This window comes from Rhinopithecus bieti, unplaced genomic scaffold (assembly GCF_001698545.2).
Source record: "Rhinopithecus bieti isolate Rb0 unplaced genomic scaffold, ASM169854v2 scaffold_5333, whole genome shotgun sequence".
Taxonomy (NCBI): Eukaryota; Metazoa; Chordata; class Mammalia; order Primates; family Cercopithecidae; genus Rhinopithecus; species Rhinopithecus bieti.
Genome location: NW_016804678.1, coordinates 1,029,408 through 1,043,045, shown reverse-complemented (window position 1 = coordinate 1,043,045; position 13,638 = coordinate 1,029,408). Strand labels below are relative to the sequence as shown.

The window sequence follows — 13,638 nt, the reverse complement described above, 5'->3', positions numbered from 1 at the left end:
GTCACCCTGGGAAGGGAAGGACCCGGAGGGGCTGCTGGGGATGGTGGGTGCCTATGCTCTCCCGTGACACACCCCCAATGCATGCTTCCATGTGTGTCACTTCCATGTGGTGTCTGTTACAGGCTGACCATGCAGGGCAAGGGACCCTCCTGCAGGTTCGGGAGTAGGCTACACGCTGCAGGCACAAGGGGCACATCCCCCAAGAATGCCAACAGTGCAGCACAGGCTGTACCTGGGAATGACTGCAGGCTTCAAGGGCAAGTCACTGAAATCAACTCCCCTTGTCCCTCACTCAACAACACACAAGGTGAAACTCAATGGTGGGGGACAGCAGCCTCCCCGTGGCGGGGCTGGGGGCTCAGTCCTGCCCTGCACCTCCCTTGGGTCAGGGCTGCCTGTGGCCAGCACACTTCCTGTCCCCCTGGGTCCAGCTCTTTCAGGACGGTCTCCTACCACATCCCTGGCACAGACCCTGACAGGGAAGCTCACTGGAGACCTGATGAGGCTCAAGCTGCCAGCCCCACAGTGGGCACCTACCACCAACTGCCTTGCACTTGCGCGGGCTGTGAGATGCCACTCAACTTCCAGAACTTATAAATTCCAAAATCCTGCCTGGGGTCCAGGGGGTATGAGGGGAGTGTAAAGAGATCTCTAAAGCATGCTGAAAGCTTCTAGAGCAGCAGGGCCTAGGGGGCAGGTGTTCCTTGTCCCCAGGTAGCCTAGGCACAGAGCAGGTGCTAAGCTATCTGCAGAGGGGAAGAGGGCCGGGCAGAGGACACCTCCAATGCTGTGCAGGGCTCCAGAGGCTTCACTCCAGCTCCAGGCCCTGCACCTGGGAATGACTTCCCAAAGCTCATGGATGGCAACTAATGCCACAGGCCTCCTAAGCACTTCAGGGACCCAGCTGCTGCAGGTCCCGCCACTGGGAACCCCCAGGAGTGCTGAAGAGTGGTGTGGACCAGGCAAGCTACAGGAAGTGCCACAGCATGAGTCCTGAGGGCCCATGAGCACAGGGACAGGGGCCAGCCAGGCCAGGACGCACACAGAGGACTGCAGCTGCAGCCTCCGTGCAGGGACCGCCACAGGGAGATGCTGTGATGGCTCATCAGGGGCCAGCTCCAGAAGGAACTTGGAGCCCCAAGCCTCCCTGGTGTAGCCCAGACGTACCCAACATCCAGGGAAAGAAACCAAGGCCCCAGAGGATGGGGCTTCACCAGGGCCATGCCCCATAACCCAGGTAGGTGGCTTCCCTGAGCTATTTAGGGCCACAGTGCAGGTCCTGGTGGCCCAAAGGGATGCTTGAGTTGGTCCTGTTACACTCTCTTAAAATGTAGATTTGTTGCCAACATTTAATAATCAAGAGATCTCACACAAAACACAGGTTTCCAGAATCTCTTGAAAAACCAGGTGCCTGGGCAGTCGGGCCTATATTTCCAGAATGGGCAGGCTGGGACTCAGACAGAGGCTGGCTCCTTTTGCCCTGCAGCAGCAGCAGGACCAGAGCAGGATTGGCCTCGGGTGCCCCTCAGCCGCCCCCCACAGGGCAAGGCTCTCCCCAGCTTCCCTCTGTAGGAGGATGGCACCCGCTCTGCAGGAGGCCGGGGCCTGTGCTCTCCCCTCCCATGGGGGTACTTGGGCTGATGCTACAGGACCCGAACCAGGGGCTGCTCCTGGGAGCTCCTGACACAGCCTGGGGTCCCCAGCGGCCACAGGAGGAGCTGGGAGCAGGGCCCAGGAAGTTCGCTGAGAGAGGCATCCCAGGGGGAGACGCTGCCTCTGTGGGGGTGGGGCAGGTGCCAGGCAGGGCTCTGGTGAAAGGAGGGGGACAGGGGCACCCCCAGTTGGCCTTATAGCCTAAGTTGGCAGGTCTTAAATTAATTGGCTACAATTTTACACAACAGTTTGGCAGGGGCTGGCCTGGGGCCAGCCAAGTCTCTGGAGCTCCCCAGACACTTTTTAAAGTCCGGACAGGACTGGCCTGGGAAAGATGGGGGAGTGGTCAGCCTGGCAGGCCTGCCCCTGGGTCAGGCATGGGCTGGGGGTCCCCAGGGCCCAGCTCCAGCAGACCAAGTGGAGAGGGCAGGAGGCGGGGCCCTGAGCTCTGAGAGCACAGCCAGGCCAGCTGCCTCAGGGGAAGAGGAGCCCTATGTGAACAGGCAAGAGGGAGCCCCGGGGGTCCGGCCCCTCCCAAGGCCCTGAGAGCAAGAGAGAGGCAGGGCGGCCTGGGGGCGGGGCTCAGCATGGCCCTCCTTACCCTGGCTCTGGACCCTGGACCACAGCCAGCCCCACACACAGGCTGGGTCAGGATGACAAGGAGAGACAAGAAGCGAAGTTCTGCTGCTCCCAGGCCAGGTCAAGAAGCCTGTGTGGCCAGCAGGGAGCAAGCGTCCTTCACAGCGGAGCAAGGCCAGAGGCCTCGCGGTGGAGTCTGCAGGACATAACAGAGCCAAGGCAAGCAGAGTGGTACTCGAACCCAGGCCCCAGAACAAGTGAGGGTAGATCCCCTCCTCCTGGCCCCTCGCTCCAAACCCAGGGCACCCTCTGCCCATGTGGCCTGTGGTGGGAAGTTAGGTTCTGAAGGCCCCACGGTAACTAGGGAGGCAGAGAGGATGGAACAGGCACCCACCCTGAAATGCACCCATGCAGCAGCGCCCCCAGCCAGGTCCGAGGGCAGGAGCTGGCCAGACAGCGAGGGTCTTGGACTGTAGCACAGGTGGGAGTGGGTGGCGAGGGGCTCCTCAGAGAGAACTCTGCCCAGCCTCCTCCAAGGAACCACAGAAAGGGAGGAAAGAGCCAGCAGCCCTGAGCACCCGCCTTGAGCACCCAGTTTCCCCACCTGTAAAACAGATGACAGGCTGCTATGAGGCCTCTGCGGGTTGCTGGCGCATGGTCAGCACTCATCACACACCCCAGGCCACACAAGCATGCCAGGTCCGCATGGTACGAGGAGACACCAAGGCTCAGAGAGGCTGGATGGCTTGCTCAGGGCAACACAGTGGGCGGGAGAGGGCTGGGACCCACGCTGACATGCAGCCATTTGCATGACATTGAAGTTCAAAAACCCTGCATGGGACATGCCCAGCTGCTGGACAGTTTGAGAGCAGGTGGATTTGGGTAAAAGAGTATAGGTGACAGGTTCTTCACTGACATGACTGTGTCTGCATCCAGGAGGACAAAGCAGAGGTGTGCCTTTCCTGGGGGGCCTCCGAACAAACTTCAGGCCCAAGTCCCTGATTACAGATTCCGCCAGGCCAGGAACCCCTGGGCACAGCTGACCCCAGATGCTCCCAAAGGGTGCCATCCACTCGCATGTGGCCCACAGCACCCAGCCCAGACTTATTTGGTGGTGGAGGGAGGCAGTACCCAGGATGGGCGCTGGGAGGCAGGTATGAGCACCTAGAGCCTCTGAGAACTTGGGGCTCTGAGGGGTGGGGGCCCGGCCAGGGTCACCAGGCAGGAACTAGCTATGTCAGGCCCTGAGGATGCAGCCTCCATCTTCCCAGCTGCATCTTCCAGCAGCTGCCCACAAAGCCAGGCTCAAGCAGGCGCCTGGTCCAGGGAGCAGAGGACAGACTCCACCCCTGCCTGCCTCCCTGAGAACGGCCCACCTTGGGACTCGGGGTAGGAAGGGGAAAATTGGGAGAAGGAGTAGGGGCAGGAGGGAGGGGAAGAGTTGGTAGAATCTCATCCCAGAAGCAGCCTCTTCCCATAGATGGGCCCAAGCCCAACTCCACAGTTCCATGCGCCGTACCTCAGTTTCCCTCTGTGGGACTGGGGTGAGGAGGCAGGGAGACAGGCCAGCTGGCACCCAGAGGAACAGCTGTGCGTCCTGCTGCCCCCCCAGCAAAGCTCCGATCTAAACAGTGCCCCTGGGGCACAAAAGAGTGAGTGCTGGGCAGTAGGAACAGGGTAGGGCTAGAGGAACCTGTTCACTCGCTGGATAACAGGCTCTGGGGCGCCCCATGAAATGTCTCTAAGCTGCTGCACTGGGCTTCCACATAGGAACGGCCCGCTGCCTGGCAAAACCCACCCCAACACCCACCCCATGCACTCGAGAGCCCTGTGTGCCTCCCAGTGTGAGGAGAGGGAGTGCAGGCTGGGAGGACGGGGTGGGGGACCTCATACCAGAGCCACAGGGCAGCACCCTACATGGGGACCAAGAGGGAGGTCACAGCAGAGGACCCGACTCAGGGGTCACAGGATTTCCCTCATCAGCCTCAGCCTCACAGCCAATGTAAGCAGAACCAACAGGACCCCAGGGCACCCCCACCCTGGGGGGCCTATAGTCAGCAGCTGGGCCCCCACTGGCCCCAAGACCACCAGCAACCCCCACCCCAGCCCAGAGCCTGAACATCTGGCTCATTTCTCAGAGGGGAAGTTGAGGCTGCAGGGGATCCCCTCCCAGAGATCACAGAGCCAGGGAGGGGCAGGACTCCCCACCATTCCCAGGGCAACTACCATGGCAGAGATGGGAGGCCCCTTCCCAACACTGGGCACGGGGCTGAGAGCTGCAAGCGCTGGCCAGCCCCAGCCCAGCCCCACTTGCAGGCCCACATCTGCATTGGCACCAGCCTCTGGTACCTGTTATGCACCCCAGGGCCCACCACTGCCCACTGGGCTTCGGGGTGCCCAGGTATCCCCAACCTTCAGTCTCTCTGCGAGCTTCCTCCACACCAGGCCAGCCTGGTGGCCACCCNCCCAAGACCACCAGCAACCCCCACCCCAGCCCAGAGCCTGAACATCTGGCTCATTTCTCAGAGGGGAAGTTGAGGCTGCAGGGGATCCCCTCCCAGAGATCACAGAGCCAGGGAGGGGCAGGACTCCCCACCATTCCCAGGGCAACTACCATGGCAGAGATGGGAGGCCCCCTTCCCAACACTGGGCACGGGGCTGAGAGCTGCAAGCGCTGGCCAGCCCCCAGCCCAGCCCCACTTGCAGGCCCACATCTGCATTGGCACCAGCCTCTGGTACCTGTTATGCACCCCCAGGGCCCACCACTGCCCACTGGGCTTCGGGGGTGCCCAGGTATCCCCAACCTTCAGTCTCTCTGCGAGCTTCCTCCACACCAGGCCAGCCTGGTGGCCACCCCAGCCCAGGCAGCTCCCCTCCACCCATGCCCTCCAGGAAGCTCTGCACTGCCTCTGTCCAGCCCACTGTTCTGGAGAAGGAAAGGAGAACCCTGAAGACCGGACAGCCATCCCTGCAGCACCCAGCCCTCACCCTGCCACCGTAGGGCCGGCCCAGGGCTGCGTGCTGGAGCTCCTCAAGCACCAGCCAAAGACAGGTGGGGGCACTACCCTTGCCCTGCCCTTGGCCCAGTAGAGGGGATGGGGAGAGGCAGAGCCAAGGCCTCCGGCCCAGCAGAGTGCTGAGGCAGCAGACACTGGATCTCCTGGCTGGGGAGCAGAGCCCAGAGGGGAGGGGGCTGCGCAGGCCTGCCTTCACCACCCACACACAGTAGCCTCCCCAGGAGGTCAGCAAGTGCCCTTGGAGAGCCCGCCCCAGCCTCAGCATCCCTGGGCCCCTGCACAGGCTCCTGCGTGGTCTCGAAGTGTCCTAGATTAGCAGGCCTGGGGCCAGTCATGGGCAGAGGCACAGAGGGGAATGGAGCCCTTCAAGGTCACTGGGCCCAGTATAGGACAACATTCCCCCTGCCCCCCATATGTCAGATCTAGCCTCCCACAGCATAGAGCAGCACTGGGCCCACCACCTGGGACAGCCTCAAGCCTTTGCTCCTGCCCCAGGCAGGGACTGCATTCCAAGCCCCCTCTTTACCCCACCCGACCCAGGCCTGACCTTGCGGATGCGGCCACTTCGCGTGCCGGCAAATACCACAGTGCGGCCCTGGTAGTCATAGGCAGCCACGGCAGTCAGGCCATCATCCTTGTCCACGAACAGGGGCGTCCCCTCAATGGTGACTGTGCCCCCCAGGGGCTGGTTGAAGTCCTGCCCGCAGAAGTCATCGTCGATCTGCAGGGGCTGTGGGAAGGGGCAGGGTGAGAGCTACTCCCTGGGTGCCTTCTCCTGGAGGACTGGGCCTCCCTGGGCAGGGCTGGGAGTGCAGCTGTCTTTCTAGAGAGGTTGGGGATAGCCCCCAGAGGAGAAGATGTGCAGACAGAGAGGGTTTAAGACAGGAGGAAGCAGGTCACACCTGAAAGGCAAAGGGCGGGCTCCCAGCTAAGAGCACGAGAAAGCAATCAATAGCTTGAGGTTCCAGAGCAGCTGGGGGCCAGCGTGGAGGGGGTGCTGCTCCACTGCCAGGCCTAAGGAGAGGGTAGGGCAGGCAGGGAAGGGGTGTGGGAAGAAATGGGGCAGATGGTCCTCGTCTGCAGCGGGTTCGCTGGCAGAGGCCAGGCTGCTCAGGAGGAAGGAGCAGGGGAGGCTGGGTCAGGGCTAGGCCACACGGAATGAACAGGTGGGAGGGGGCAGTGGGAACTGTCCCCAGGGAGGAAAGAGCAGACCCCAGCCTTGGGGCAGGGCACAAAGACAGAGTGTGGTGGGGCTTCACCCAGGCGCTGCCCTTCCAAGCCTCAGTGTCTTCATCTGTATGGTGCAGAGAAAACATGTTCCTTGAAAAGCCAAGGGGAGGGTAGACAACTGCATCTGCTAAGCACACATGGGCCCTGCCTCACACAGGGAGTGAGCATGAGACGAAAGGGCTGAGGGGCCCTTGCAGTCCCACTCTGCCCTGAGGACAAAACCAGCATCACCCTCAGGTCAGACATGGGAGACTACAGCTAGAGAGAGCCAGGCCTTCCCCTGCACCTGGCCTCAGGGGTCCCAGGTCTGGGCCAATTCCCAGCCCCTTCACTTTCCACCCTAAGCAAGGCCCATGCCCTCTGAGCCTGCCCAGGAGTGTGAACAAGACGCTCCCTGAAAGGCAGCAGCATAGAGGCCCAGTCCCAGCTGTGCCTTTGGGACAGGTGCTGGGGTGCTGTGGCTCCCTGGAGTCAGGGAGTCTCTGCAAGGTATGGACTATGGCCTGCAACAGAGCACCATCAGCTCCCACTGCTGGGCAAAGGCAGAGGCCCAGCGGGCAGGTGCCACCAGGGCCATGTGGGGGACGCAAATGCTCCATGGAAATGGTGTCTGGGCTCACCTGATAGGCTCTGGCTCCAGCCTCTCACTTGCTGTTTGACCCAGGGCAAGTTACCCCACCTCTCTGATCTTGTAGGATCATTTGTAGGATGGGGGACAAGATAGAGCAGGCAAGCACCAGGCACAGGACCAGGCATGTGGCTGGCCCCTAGCTGACTGGGGGCTGTGGACTACGCCAGCAGGGCCTCGTCATCCCATCTTCTGAGACACCAGAGAGCGTCATGGCTGGAAGCAGCCTTTGGGGCTAGCACCCTGGGTCCAAACCCACTCTCTGGGGGATGGAAAAGGGCAGCCCCACCTAGCTGAGCCTTTGGGACGGCCAAGCCAAAAGCCAGGCCGAGCACGAAGCAGGCACCACTGAGTATGCATCTGACACCGACGCTGTCATCCCTGGAGGGAATGGGGCCTCAGGAGGAGGGGCGCCCCTGCCGTACTCACCGAGTTGATGCAGCCCAGCTCCTTGTTGAGCAGCCATGGCAGAGAGAGCTTGCCCTCGCCGCGGTAGCAGGACTGGATGCGCTCCTTAATCTTCTCCTTGATGGCTCTGAGTGTGAACAGGCATAATGCTGACTCCTTGGGCGGCTTCACACGGTTCTTCTGGCCCTGGGCGAACACAGTGAACAGCACATCCTCGTCCTCGGCCAGGCCCAGCTGGCGGGCAAGGGCACGGCCGGGCCGGCTCAGGTAGGCATCCTGCACCAGGCGGTACTCCACACCTGCCTGCTCGCAGCCAATGGGGAACTCAACATACGAGTAGAACTTGGGGTCGTCCACACAGAGCCGCACAATCTTGGAGGTGAAGAAGTGTTCGCCGGCAGCATCGGGTGAGGTCAGCTGTGTGTCCAGCTGCAGCGTGAGGTAGTAGACAAACTGCTCGCTGCGAAAGCTGTACACATAGTAGATGTCAAAGGCCGGGAACTTGGACAGCGTGTCGGACGGGATCTTGAGCTGTGATGACACAAACTCATCCTGGTACACGAAGCCAAACATGTCGGCGTCCTCCTCGTTGGCCATGAGCCGACGGCTGGACAGCGTGGGGAAGTACTCGGACTTGCCATCAATGGGCGTGCCCACGAAGAGCTTGGCCTGGCCCTGGCCCGGCGGCCCAGCAATAAGCACGCCCGCCATGCTGCCCGCCTCCCGCACGCTGGACAGGTAGTGCTCCTTACGGTGGTGTGGCTCACCCAGCTTGAAGAGATCGTCCAGCCGCAGGAACTGGCAGATGCCCTGGGAGGCGCTGCCACAGGCCAGCAGGCGGTTAGCGGCATAGTCCAGCAGCAGCAGCTTGTTGACATTGTCCGTGCTGCCTAGGCCATGGGGGCAGGACTGCACGCTGGGCGGTGGGTAGCACTTCTCGTTGTCCTCCACGGGGCCCGTGACATGGGCCCGCAGCAGAGTCAGGTTCCCCGACAGCTTATAGATGCGGTTCACTGCGCCCACATACACCTCGCCTGTCTGCTCGTGCACCACCAGGTGGGTGAGGCCCCAGTCACTGGCCGAGAATGTGCGGAAAGGGGGCTGCGAACCCCCGCCTGCCCTGGGCGAGCCTGCCTCAGCCCACATGCCCGGCAGCGGCAGCAGTGACAGCAGCAGCAGTAGCAGGAGCACCTGCAGGCTCCGCGGTGGCAGCGGCATGGCAGGCTGGGGCCTTGGGCCTCGGAGCTCTGGTCCTGCTGGGGTGAGCATCATGGTGCCGGAAGCTTCAGCCCTGGGTAAGGGGCAGAAGAGGGCATGTGAATGCAGGCATGGCCCATCCCATATCATGATCCCCCAGTGTGAGCCCTTCCTGTGCTGGGCGTGCCCACTCCACCTCCAGGAGGCAGGACCTGACCCACCAGGAGGAGCCAGGGGCAAACCGGGCACCTCCCTGGCCTGAAGCCCTATAAGCTGTGGGGTGCACCAGGCATCCCTAGGACACCTGGCAAGAGGTCACTCCGTCGGCACCTGTGCCCTGCCATCACTGGCGAAGGCCAGGAACAGGAAGGCAGGTGACAAGGGCCTGAGGTCTGGACTGGAACCCCAGCTTACACCAACCTGGAGAGCATCCCTCACCCAGAGCCTCCCTATACCCTGGGGAGCAGGACCCTCCCCACAGCTCTGTACTCCCAGGGTGGGCACCAGCTCCCTGCCTGAGGCTGGTGGGGACATACTCCACCACCATCCCCTACAGAAGCTTGACACAGATGGGCTTTAGTGCTCACTCCCGCCTCCACAGTCCTGCCTCTCCCCTGAACATGCCCGGACAGCCCACAGCACAGGCACCACGGAGCACATGGAGGCCCAGGCCACACAGGCAGCAGTTCTCACTGTGGATAGGTGGCAGCCTGGGCTGCTCTCCATGGGACCCCAAGCCCCATGTGGGATGAAGCTTGAGAACTGCAGTCCAGAAGCCAGGCAATGTGTCCCACCCACATCCCCAGCCCAGCTGACGGGTGCCCTGCCACACGGCCCCTTCCCAGGCCCCCTTGCCCACCCAGCTCTGACTCAGCACTCTCTCCAGGCTGTCATTCCTGCCCCCAGCCTCACACCCAACTCCAAGGAAAGAGGAATTCCTCCACAGGGAAGGCCAGCAGGTGCTCCCTGCACTTCACCCCTCCACAGTGACCCCTTCCCAGCCTCAGCACCCCATACTTACCAGACCTGTGTGGCCCCCTCCCGCCTTGCTCCACATCGGGCCCTCACTTCCTAGTCACGATCACTACCAAGGTTCATTGACTCCACCCCAAACTCCACAAAATGCCCACCCCTCCTTCCTGGATTGCCAGGGTACTCAGCTCCCTCCACCCACAACCACCTACAGCCATGTCCCTGTGCAGAGGCTAAGGCCACTCTTCTGACCTGCACACGAGGTCAGCGCTGCCCAGATCCTGGTGGGAGTCCCCATATCCTGTCCTGGCCTCCACTGCCTCTGGAAAAGTCTCACCACCCCGTGCCTAGCAAACTGGCAGCCAGGCAGTGGGCTAAATCTAGATCTTGTTATTCTGTAGGCAGATGACTCTGATGGGGACACTCCCTTTTCCTAGCCTCAGTTTCCCCATTTGCAAAAGCGGGATGAAAGCTCTTCTCTCATGGATGAAAGAGGAAAGGGTACACCTGCCCACATAGTCAGCAGTGCCACCTCCTTGGTGCCAGTAGGGCCTGCTGCCCTGGATGTGCCTGATGTGCTGGGGCCTCTCATCCACTCCTGGCTGGAGCCAGCCACAGCAAGGCTGAGAGTCCTGAGTCCTGAGTTCAAACCTCAGCCAGCCAGTTTGCACACACCATCCCAGACACCCTTTGTATGGTCTGGCCCCATTTTACAGATGGAGAAGCTGAGGCCTGAAGATGGATGTCTTCTCCAAGTCTACTGGGGAGCTGGGCACAGTCCCATCAGCCTCTGCACCTGGTGCCCACATGCAATGTGGGGCTGCCTGCCCCTCCCCCAGGCCTCTGGGACCACTGTCTCCACTCCCCACCCCGCTCAGTCACCCGGTTCTCATCTGCAGCACAGGACTCGTTAAGGGTCTCTGTTACTTATTGCTCCCATTCTCCAGAATGGCTGCCCTGTGAGAGCAGGGCCTGGCTCCGGGTGGTTGCCACTGCATCCTCAAGCCAAACCAGGGGCCCAGGAAGACTCAATAAATCCCCACGAGTGAGCGAATGAATGAAGGGCATGCGGAGGGCCAGCCAGGCCTGGGCGTGGCAGCCCCCATGCTTCCCCATTCCTGCTTCACTCCCCCCACACCCACTGCTCAGGTGGGGAAACCGAGGCTCTCAGAAGCAAAGAGTTTTGGTTGGAATCCCAGAGCAGGAACTGCAGGGTGCTCCTAGCAGACTACCAGCTGCCTTTGCCGGACAGCTCCCCAAGAACAGCAGGGAGGAGTCCCCACTCCCGCCCCCGCCCCAGAACTCAAGGAAGACCTAGGAGCAGTCTCCTCACAGTGGCAGTGGGGCCGGGGCTGGGAGCTGAGCACATGTGAACTCCAAAGAAAACATGAATCACTCACCGTTTATCAGTTCAAAGCAGGCCTGCAATTACCAGGGGCTGGGCTCTCCCCTCTCTGGGATAATTATACATGTCTTAATGCAATTATGGGCCCTACTTTTTATATTCAACAGGAGGCACCAGGCTAAGAAGCCACCATCCAAACTCCAGCCTGGCCCTGGGCCCACCGCCCCAAACCCCACCCTCACCCTACTGCCCCAAAAGAGGCTGCTGGGAAGGGACTTGCCTGCGGGCACAGGGCTGCCGGCCAAGAAAGGGGGAGCCCCAAGCCTAGGGCTGGGTCCCTCATCCCCAGCATCTAACAAAGGCCAGTGACAATGCTTGGGCCACTTCTTCCACTTTAGGGGTATAAGACTTGGGGCTCAGACTCAAGGTCACCCAACTAGTCCCAGCAGGACAGGGCCCAAATTCTGAGCTTCCAGAGACTGGGCTGGCCAGCCAGCCTGCAGGGCTCAACTCTCACAGGCCTGGGTCTGCCCAGGAAAAAAAGCATTCATTCCAAAGCTGGGCCCAGGTGCCAGGTGCCAGGGTGCCAAGGGGCCATGCTGGGGTTGAGAGGGGAGCACCAGCAGATGCTGTACTCTACCGAGGAGCAGAGCTGGCCACTGTGGCTGGGGAAAGTCCTCAAGGGCCTTTCCACCTGCTCTGGGACCAGGTAGACTGGGAGCTGGTGCAGGTGGGCATTCGTGGTGGGGGTGGGGGGCAGAATAGGAGGAGCAAAGGCCTGGGGTGGGAAACACTGGCTGTGCAAAGAGGGCAGTAAGAATGGCTGTGGCTCTCCGGCATGGCCAAAGCTGTTCTGGGCTGAGGCAGAGCCAGAGCCAGGGCGGGGGAGGCTGGACTAGCGCTGGGATGCTGATGGGGCTAGCCAAGGAGAGAGGCGGAGACCCGGCAGCCAGCGGGTAGGAGCCCCAGCCCAGGGGCTCATCTCCTGGACAGGAGGGGATCGCCGCCTGGTGGAATGCCAAGCCAGCAGTGTTCCCTTTCCTTTCCTGGTCTGGGTGACACCACAGCTCCCTCTCACCCTGAGAAACAAAGGCCCCCAAAGCCCTCCCCACAAGGGAGAGTCCAATCCCCCCAAGTCCTCCTGCACCGGATCCTGGTATGGCTTAGGCAGGTTGCGGTGTGGGGCTGCCATCCTGCCCAGTGGCTCACAACAGCAGCTGGGGAAAGAAAGCTGCTCCTGGCACCCCGCCTCCCCACAATGGGGTCACGGGAGGTGGTCTCAGTGGCCCTGCTCCCCACCAGTCCTAGCGAATCTGGATCTGAAGGCCTTGGAGTCCTGCTCTCTAGAAAAAGTGCCCACCTTTGCGGGCCTTCCCCTGGGGCATCCTCTCCTCCTGGCCAGCTGCTCTAAGCTGCTCTGGGCACGGGGCCTTCCTGGGGCTCAAAACAAGCAGGCAACGACCATGGGGGAACAGGAGTCCAGCAAAGGGCTGTCTGCTTTGTCCACAGGCACCTCATGTGTCCCCTGCCCCCAGAGCACACACCAAGGCCACAAACCCAGGCCTCCGCCCGTGCTGTCCTCTCTGCCCAAAACGCCCTTCCTGGGCCCCACCGGCACCCCCCAGGAATGGAAGCCTGGCCCTGCAGCGAATCACTGGTTCACATGCCTGCCTCTAGCAGGGGACTGGGTGCTCCTCAAGGGCTGGGCAGCGTCTTGGTGCCCCTGGTGCAGCACCTGGCCTCTGCCGCACACTCCAAACCGCAGGAAGGCGAGGGGACCTGAGGCAAGCTCCTCAAGGGCCCGGGGGGCAGAGACTGGGCCCCATCCCTGCACCGAACCCAAAACCGGCTACGTGTGAAAGGAGGTGGGGCAGCACGGAGCAGCCCGAGACACAGGAGCCGCGCTGAGGGGACAGAGGCTCGACCACGTCCCCTCCCCCGCACACACACCCCTTTCTTTCAAGGGGCGTGGCCCCAGCACCCCACACAGAAGTCGGGGGCAGCTCGCGGCCCGGGGCCGCCTCTCGGAACCCCTCCCCTCCTTTCCAGGGCTGCACCTGGGACCTCACGCCGGCTGAGGGGCCTCCCTGGAGTCCCCACTCCCCCTTCCCCTGGCAGCCGGAATCGGCCCGCCGCCTCCAGCTTCGCCGCACACCAGGCCCGGGACTGTCCAGGAAGCAATCGGAAGCCTCCGGGGGAAGCGGCTGACCCTGGAGAGGCCCCGAGAGGGGGAGGCCGAGGAGGCCCGAGCGGGGCGGCCTCCCAGGCGGCACCCAGAGCCCATCTCCCCGCATCCTGGGCCACAGGGGGCGGTGGCAGCGGTGGTCCCGGGAAGTGGCTCCAACTTCCACCCCGCGTCCCAGGGCTGGCCGGGGGCTTAGCCCGCACGACCTCCTCCGGCCGCCGCGGCCCTGCCGGGCGGCTCCGATCCCAACCCAGGCCTGGCCATCCCGTCCTCGCCCGCGGACGGAGGTCCAAGCCGAGGTCCAACGGCCGGGCCGGGCCGGGCCTGGGCACCGCAAGGGCCTCCCCGCGGGGCCGCCGCAAACTTTATCCCCAGCCTCTGTGGAGGGGCAGCGCCCGCCCCGGCCGCCCAGGATCTGCCGCGG

General features: G+C 62.5%; 1 protein-coding gene across 1 annotated transcript in view; it reads right to left on the bottom strand.

The window, feature by feature from the left end:
- PLXNA1 (plexin A1) overlaps positions 1 to 9,499 on the bottom strand; it is a 50,286-nt gene extending 40,787 nt beyond the window's left edge. Inside the window, 2 exon segments of the mRNA XM_017869915.1 lie at positions 5,797 to 5,979; positions 7,537 to 9,499. Of these exon segments, the coding sequence (XP_017725404.1) occupies positions 5,797 to 5,979; positions 7,537 to 8,862 (1,509 nt within the window). The 5' untranslated portion in view covers positions 8,863 to 9,499.
- Positions 9,500 to 13,638: the final 4,139 nt, after the last annotated feature.